The 8,397-nt window shown below is 59.5% G+C and overlaps 1 protein-coding gene across 2 annotated transcripts in view; it reads right to left on the reverse strand.

Annotated features, from left to right (window-relative positions):
- SIM2 (SIM bHLH transcription factor 2) overlaps positions 1 to 7,865 on the reverse strand; it is a 55,024-nt gene extending 47,159 nt beyond the window's left edge. For both annotated transcript variants that reach the window (XM_026077682.1, XM_026077683.1), the window contains exons 1-2: positions 7,691 to 7,865; positions 128 to 210 (exon numbers count right to left, since the gene is read on the reverse strand). In XM_026077682.1, the coding sequence (XP_025933467.1) occupies positions 128 to 210; positions 7,691 to 7,865 (258 nt within the window). The remainder of the gene's footprint in view (positions 1 to 127; positions 211 to 7,690) is intronic.
- Between the last annotated feature and the right edge of the window lie 532 nt (positions 7,866 to 8,397).

The raw sequence follows: 8,397 nt of genomic DNA on the forward strand, positions 1-8,397 counted from the left end.
TCCGGATTAAAAGAAAGAGGCTCCTCTAAACAGTCCGGGGGAGAGGGAGGAGGTGGGAAGGTGAACCGCACCGAAACAAAAGATTTCCGACGCGCAGCGCGTACGAGGGGAGGAAGGCGTCCACTACCTGAAGCAAATGGGATCCGAGCTCCTTGGCCACGTTATCCAAGGGCCCTATCCTGCTCGGCTGTCCCCAGGCGTCGCCCAGACCTGCAAGGGAACCAAGGGGCTGGTTAGACAGGGAAGCGGGGCACTGAGGGAGCCCGGCCCGCCCGCCGCCCCCGCGGGGCTGCTCCGCGCCGCGAGACCTGGTGCCCGCCGCCCCACCGCCCGCCTTCTCTGCGGGGGAGCGGCCGGGGCAGGCTCCCTTTTACACACGCACACACGCACACAATTTTGAAGGAAATGTCCCCTTTGCTGGAAATCCCGCTGAGRGTATTCCCACAAGCACGCTTGCGCTGTCCCCGGGGAGCTGCGGGCCCCTCCGCGTCCTGCCGGCACCGAGCCCGCCCTCCCCGTTCCCCTGGGTACGGCGTTGGGCACGGCGAAAGGGTTTCGATGGGCTTGGGGTTTCGGGAGGGGGGGATCTGGGCTTTTTTTTTTTTTAATTCCTCCACGCAAACAAGTCGTGCATCAGCTTCCCCACCACTGCCTGCAGCGTTTCACGTACGCGCACACGCGCGCAATGGGCGCGCACAGGCGCGCAACAGGCACACAGCCCAGCGCCCTTGAGCCCGGGCCGCCTTTTCCTGCCGCTGCTGACGGGGCAAACTTATGTGCAGCCGTGAAATCAAGCGCCGTGTTTTTCTCCCCTGCGCCCTCGCACCGTCCAGGCGCTTGTTAAGCGGCAAGCGTGCAGGGGCGAAGGCCGCTGCAGGGCGAGCCCCGTTCGACTCCGTTACGGACGGGAAAAGAGGTTGGCACCCAAACGGGAAGCGCTGTCCTAGGCTCCCGCGGAGGACAACACACCGCTCCGGAGCTTATTTGTCAAACGCTCGGCCTGAAGCCCCCCCGGATCGGCGTCTGCTTCGGCTGAGTGCCTGCAGGTAGCGCCGGTCTGGAAGCGACAGGCGCCTTTTCCCCTGCCCTCGCATCAGGTGTCCCTGGGGATCGCCAGTGCCTCCCGCCTTGCGCGCTGCGCACCCACCCGCGTCTGCCCTCGCCCCACGCCGGGGACCCACGGGGCAAGCACAGCGCGGTCTCCCCGTCCCCACGCCGGGAAACAGGGGCGGGTGCTCTGCAAACCCGCTGTCACGCTTTGGAAAGGACACCCTCCCTTCGCTAAAAGAAGTATTTGGTCGCGCACTGGGAAATGTGCTTTGAAGAGCCAAACGAAAAGTCGCACGTTTCTACCGCCGTTTCCCCCCTTCGCAGCCTGGAGAAGGCTCCTAAACTTCCAGGAATCCTTCAAAATGTTTTTTCTGCTGAAGTGCGCTTCCCCGCGGGTGGAAAGTTTAAGGGACCGCAGAGACACCCTGGGATCCTTTTCTCGAGACGGTGGCAAATGCAAACTATGTAGTTAGTCCCGATGCTGCGCGGTTTGCCCTTATTTCGGTTTCCTCATTGAAAGTGTCGAAACACGGGATTGTAACCCAACAAAGGGGGTTACTCATAACAATAGGTAAACTTTAAAAAAATCTTTTGATGTGTCCTGAAACGAGCCCTAATTTTCTGAAGGACGCAGCAGATTTATTCTTTAAGCCACTCGCAAAGAAGCTTTTCAAGAACAAATAGTGTCTCCGCTGCACCCGTGTGCAGCAACCTGCTCTGCCCTGTTCGTTACAGCTCTACAGGTACGGCTTCACAGCGTCGCCAAACATTTTTAAGACTCCTTTCTAACCCAGACTAAGAAATAAATACTTAGAGTCTCTTCCGCGGCTTTGTGCTCTTCGAAATTTAAAGTTGGATTTGCAATTGCAAACTCGTATCAAACGTAAACGCGTTGGGTGGATCAGGCTGACACTCGTCTAAGTTTATTTTAAAGCCGATGATTTTATCGTTTAATCCACCGGCAGATCATTTTAAAGGTGGAAACGAAACGAATAAAACCTTACATTCAGAGAAAGGACGACCGCACATTAACTTGTCTTCCTGGAGATTTGCAAATGCACGGCGTACGTCCTGTAAACATATTGGATGCAATAGACTCAAAAGAGTAACTCCTGCCCAGCCAGTAAATAATGCACATTTTCACTCGCTGCGCTGGAGCGAGGCCAAAAAGAGCTGCTCGTACAAAGTGGGCGCTTTGTAAATCGGTTAAACGCGGTGGCAGTTTGCTAGGGTGTCTCCGGCCGCGAAGGTGTCCCCGGCGGAGGAGGCCAGCAGGTCTCGGGCAGGGCTGTGAAAGCCGCGGGCTGCCGGGCGGCTCCTCCCGCAGGAAACGTCTCCGCTGCCCGGTCGCGGCACGAATTACCCGGCACACGGGCCCCGAGAGCCATTTCGCGGCGGGCAAGCGAGCAGCGGGGCAGCCCCGTTTTTGCCGGCGCCCCCTCGTCGCAACCCCGAATGAGCCCCCCTCTCCCTGTTTGCCCTCCGTTTCGGGTGTCTGCATCGACCGCTCGTCCCGCCTGCGCCGGGACCGGTTTTTGCTGCGCCGGGAGGGCAGAAGGGGCCCCGCGGAATCGTTTCTGCTGCGCTGGGGAGGAAATAACGCTCCCTAATGGCACCCGGGCCCGCGGCTCCCCCGGGCGCTGGTCCTCTCCCTTCGCCTCGGACAACCGCGTCCCGACGGCAGAGAGGGGGTTTCGCAGGTAAATCCCGAAATACGTGCTCCTTTTACCACGGAAAGCCGTAGGGTTCCTCGTATAAATGCGTCCCCCTTCCTCCGGCAAGCCTGGGCGCAATTTCCCCCCTACCATCTTTTGACATCTCAGGCTGTTTTTCTGAGTGCTTTAGCATTCACTTTGTACCAGTTCCCAGTTTCCAGGGATGGGGGTGAGTTAAACTGTAATAAGATCTGGAAATATTTGGGAACAAATCCCACCTTTGCTCTCCAAATATATAAATTCGTACATAAACACTTTTGAAAGCCCGGTAGCTTTTCTGTTTGGGATTCTGCTAAAAGAATTACTTAGCGATGTATTACGTAAGTATCGGATTGCCCTGTAACTTGGAGTATTTCCTTTGTGCCTACTGTATTGTTTCCCGGCTCCCCCGGAGCGCACGGTCCCCCCGCGTTACTCAATAGCCATCATTCACTAGGAGCCCGGGTCAGCTACAAACGCCGGGATTTTCAGCGCTGCCTCTCCTGGGGGATTTTCCCCCAGCGCTGAGTAGCCTCCCTTGGCCAGGAGAGCAAAGGGAAAATGACGCGGGGGGACAGCGGGCTGCCCCGCCGGGGCCGGGGCCGGGGCCGGGGCCGGGGCCGGGGCCGGCGGGGATCCCGGCAGCCCGGGCAGCCTTTGCTCGGGGCGGGAGGCTCCTGCGCCGGGGCGGCTCCCTCCCGGGGAAGGAGCGGGGCTGCGTTAGTGCAGCCCCTCCGGGGATGCGCCGAGCCGCCCGCCGCCGGCTCCTGCTCCTCAGCGTCGCCGGCTGCAAAGGCGGCCCAGGGCTGGGCGCTGGGGGCGACAGGCGTAAAGACCAAAACTTTAATTAAAAAGAAACAACTCCCCCAAACAAGCGTAACCCCAAGAGGGAAACCACCCACAAAAACGCCCTCCAGCACATCGCGACAGGTCCAAACCCGGCTCTCACGCACGAGCCAGAAACACCCGGTCATGTTAAGGGGCCGGGAAGCAGGCGCCCGACAGGGGCAAGGATCCCGGGATGAGCCGCAGCGACAGCGGCAGGAACCCCGCTCCCGCCCCTCCGCCGCCGCCACCGGAACCGGCCTCCCGGCAGCCCCTAACGCCGCTTTTGTTTCAGCAACACCTTTAATGCCTCTGTTGGCGGTTATTGCAATAGACGCGCGGTTTCATGGAGCCGTCGGCTTGGGTTCTTTTTGTTGTTTGTTTGTTTGCTTTTTCAAATTCATTAATAAACCTCTTCTCGGTACATCTGAGAATTAGCTGAAATAGCTGCAATTTGCCTGGATTTTCTTAAAATATGCACTCACAATCTGCTTTTAAATAGCGACAGAAAACTGTGTGCTTCTTACTACTTCTGTTGTCTGCGTATTAGAATAAGGAACAGGTCTCAGAACTACTACTGATTCATTTTGTTCTGATTATTTTCTATAGTCAGCATTACCTTTCGGGTCATTTATTAATGAGCGCACTCCCGTCCGGTTTAATCATCTATAAATGTGCAGTTTTAAGTCAGTTTTGGAAACTGCGGCGGGTAGAGGATAGGTTCACAATTTAACCAGCTTGCCATAACCTGGTGGAAAGAGGGGTTCTTTCTAAACGCGATGTATTCTTGCGTCCCTTTCTTTCATTTGTTCATTTTTAGAAAAAAAAAAAAAAAAGAGACAGCCAAGAAAGAAGAAGAGAAAGTCCCGTGGTGTATTTTCTACAGTAATAAATGCCTTGGCAAAAAATCAAATCACAACAGAAGACCATCTTACAGAGACGGAGAGCGGAGGAGGCTATAGGTTGCTGTCTCCTGGACTCTAACTCATGAATCTGAAGGTCAGAGCAAAACCACATTGCAAAATGTATGATATCGGAGCACGAAATTATGCCTTCCAGGGCTTGCACTTTGAGGGAAGAAAGGAGCTACAACATAGATCTCCTTTCACTCTCACTTCTCTGAGCCTGGTCGGGCGCCTCCGCGGGGGGATCCGAGAGCTCTGTCCAAACCGTGCAAGTTTGGGAAAAACCTGGCCAGGGGGAGCAGGGGAAGACCTGTCTGAACCCATTTACAAGCCTTGTCGAAGCGCTGGGACCATCCTGGCCCAGACACCTCGCCGAGGGTCTCAAACTTCGCCGAAACTATGTGTCAGTGCGCTCTGGAAATAAAGGGGGGAAAAAAGAGCCATCCAGCGGGATTTTTAAAAGCGCAGCCCCCTCTCTCTCCCCCTCCAGTCTAGACAGAGCTGGAAGACAGTTTTATAGCTGGACAACGCTGCCGATCGCGCTGGCTGCGGCTACCCCGGGCCTAGCAGACGTGCAGCAGGTCTCCCGGGCTTGTGCCCCCACCGCGGCGGGCTGGGACAAGCAAAACCCGCTGCGCCCTGCGGCGCGGTGAGGGCCGCCGGCGGCGGACCGGGCCGCTGGCCGGGCCCGGGGGAACCCGCGGCGGCCGCCCCCTCGGGGACAGCTCCCACCGGCTCCCACCCGTGAAGGGCCGCGGGTGGCGGCGAGCTGTGTTTCGTGCCCACCTTTATTTCCAGCCCCCGCACCTGGGGCATGTTTCCCCCCCCCCAACCTCGGGACAACTTTGAGACCATGCCGGGCACCCTCGGAGGGGCGTTTTCCCCACATCTTTGCTGTCCCCAGAATTTAAATCACGGTGACGGGAAGACGCTGCCCGCCTGCCCCCCGCTCAGGGCCGATGTCTCCCAGTGCCCCGGAGGGGGCAGCTGGGCAGCGCTCCCGGGCTGTCGTACCCCCTCCCTCCTCTCCCGGTAAAGCCAGCTGGAAACCACCAGCCGGCTACGGGGGGAGAGGAGTCCCCCAACCCCCGCATACCCAAATCTCTAGGGAAAAACGCCGCCTCAGGGAGGGAGGGAGGTTACGGGTGATAACCGGGACCGTGTGCCGTCGGGCAGCCCCCCCGGCCGGCCCCAAACCCCTTCCTGCACCCGGCGGGGAGCGGGCACTGCCCGCGGCTGCCTCCCTCCGGCTCCCCCGCGGCTCTCCACTCCCCCGGGCACTAAACGCAGAGCTCGGGGCCGAAGGCGGTGGTTCCCCCAGCATGTCATCCGTGGACCCCAAGCTTTGGTTTTAAATGTATTTCCATCCGTACTTAAGACGATGAAAGATCAGGAATTCGCCCTACGCATTTAAACGTTGCTCTCAATAAGCAGAGTGTGCAGAAGCGCACGCCCGGCCTGTTTAAGGAAGACCGACACATAAAACACACCCGAGCTGCAGGTATAAACCTGCTCCCAGGGTCGGTTTGCTCCTGGGAAAAGGGGGGACATATTCAGCAGCATCTCGATATGCGCCACTTTTCCTCCCTCCTAAATCAAGGCTTTTCAGGGGCACGCTTCCGCGCGAGGGCTGCCGAGGGGGGCCCCGAAATTACGACGTGCCATTTCTCACCGGGAAATTTCCCGATGCGAGAAAATGGCTAGAAATTGCAGCAGAGCACCGCCTCACCCCGCGAGGTCAGCGGGCTTGGGGAGCCCGGGCCTTCCCTAGCACTGCCCATAATTGCTCCCGAAATTACTGAATTAGGTGGCCTTAACGGCAAGCTTGTCTCGGAGTTGGGGTGTTGTTTTTTTTTTTTTACCCCCCCCCCTTTTTTTTAATTCGCAGCCTTTTAATAAAGCTCCTTAGAAACCGCGACGCAGAGCAGACCTTCCACTCCGGAATTTGCTAATTCCTCCCCCCTCCCCCCCCCCGTGCCCGGAGGGGTCCAAACAAATCACAGAGCGGGCGAGCCGCGCTTTATTTAGCCACCGGCAGACATCCACCAGCACTTCATTTCACGTCGCCCATCAGTTTAGCGGCGGCACAAAAGAGGCGCGCTACCGACGGCTCCCCCCACCCGGGGGCCGGCTGGCTGCCTCCCTCCGCTCGGCGAAAGCAGCCCCCAAAGTGTGTCCTTTTGGGGGGGGGGGCGGTGGGCTCGCCGCCGGGCCCGGGGTGTATGTGYGAGGCTGGCCTGGGCGGGTGTTTTCCCCCAAATCCCAAGGGAAGGAGAGGGGGTTGCAGGCCTCACTGCTGCCTCTCTCCGTGCAGAGCTGCGGCAGAGACCGGCGCCCCCCGCACGGTCCCGGCCCCGGCCCCGGCCCCGGGAGGCAGCGGGTCCCGGGCCCGCTCGGGGCCCGGCCCGGCCCCAGGCGAAGGCGGCGGGGCCTCGCTACGAGGCGGCCGCGCGTCTTTCCCCAGTCCGCTGCCCTCCCCTCAACCTCCCCGGCCCACCCAGAATAGCCATAACCACCCCCCCTCCCCCCCCGGATGATTTTTGCCTGCGGCCGGGCCTGGACACCAGCAGCAGCGCCGGGTCGAAAGGCCCCTCCGGGGCCGGGGCTCCCGGGGCCGCGGCCGGGGCCCGGCGCGGGGCTGAGAGCCGGCCCGCTTTGGGACGGTCCCCCCCGAGGCGGGCAAAAAGCGGGGGAGCGAAGGGGGGCAAGCAACCAGGTGGCTCTGCCCCCCCCCCCCCCCCCCCGGGCTGGCCGGCTGGTACCCGCCGTCAAACGCCGCCCGCGCCCGCCCCCCCGGGCCGCGGCTGGCCCCGCTCTGGCCCCGGCCCCGGCCCCGGTGGTGGTGGTGGTGGTGGGGCGGGGGGCTCCTCTTCCTATGCGCCTTTAGGGCGAGCTGTTTTCGGCTCCAGGCCTCGCCAGACGCGACCGGCTCGTCACAGCCCGCGCTCCGCGGCCGCCCCCTAGCAAGCCCGCGGCCTAGGGGCTCTTCTGCACCCCAGGGCGGCTTTTCCCTCGCCCCTCATTTCCTACCGGAACCTACGGCGACCACCCCCCTTGCTCCCGGCTCCCCTCGCCCGGGATACGGGGGGGGGGGATTTCGGGGTGTCCGGCCGCCCCCCCCCCCCGGCGCCTGCAGGGCTCCCCGTCCCCGTCCCCGTCTCCCCCGTCCGGGCCGGACGGAGGCGGGCGGCCGCCGGGGCACCGCGGGGTGGTTACCTTCGGGGAAGACGGCTCGCATTTTCAGGTAGCTGGTGGTGAGGCGGATGATGGACGCCTTGTCCAGCTGGGAGGTGATGGCCGAGGGCAGGGGCAGGAGTTTGGCCAGTTCGTAGAATTCTCCATTTTCTTTTTCCCGTCTAGTCTTTGCCGCGTTCTTGGATTTTTCCTTCATCGCGACTACTGCAAGGCGAAGATGACACTGGCATATTAGACCCGATTCTTCCGAATTGCAGGGGGCATGGATTTCGGCTTCAGAGTTAGTATTTTCGTTTAAGGAGGGGAGGGAGGGAGTTCACCCAAATCAAATCAAATAAAAAAAAAAGGAGGGGGAGAAAAAAAAAGGAAAAAGGGAGGGGAAAAAAAAACAAACCAACCAAACAAAAAAATAAACAACACCAACAGAAATGGTGCGAGGAGGGGGAAGGAGATCTCTGAGCCACAACCACAACAGGCAAGCTGATCGGGAGAAGGCAGTTCTGCTCTGACCCTGCAATACTTAGCGCTTCGAAACCGAGACTGAAAGACCTACACAAACCACGGTCTGCAGCTGGAATCGGATCTTCTCCGCAACAGGGAGCAAATCACTGGCTTCCCTTCACAGAGGGATTTCTTCTATTCAATCCTTCCCCGTCCAATAATAATAATAATAATAATAATAATAATAAAATAAAAATAGAGCGTTCACGCAAGAAATCATAGGACTA

The sequence above is a fragment of the Apteryx rowi genome, unplaced genomic scaffold (genome assembly GCF_003343035.1).
Source record: "Apteryx rowi isolate R43461 unplaced genomic scaffold, aptRow1 scaffold_46, whole genome shotgun sequence".
Taxonomy (NCBI): Eukaryota; Metazoa; Chordata; class Aves; order Apterygiformes; family Apterygidae; genus Apteryx; species Apteryx rowi.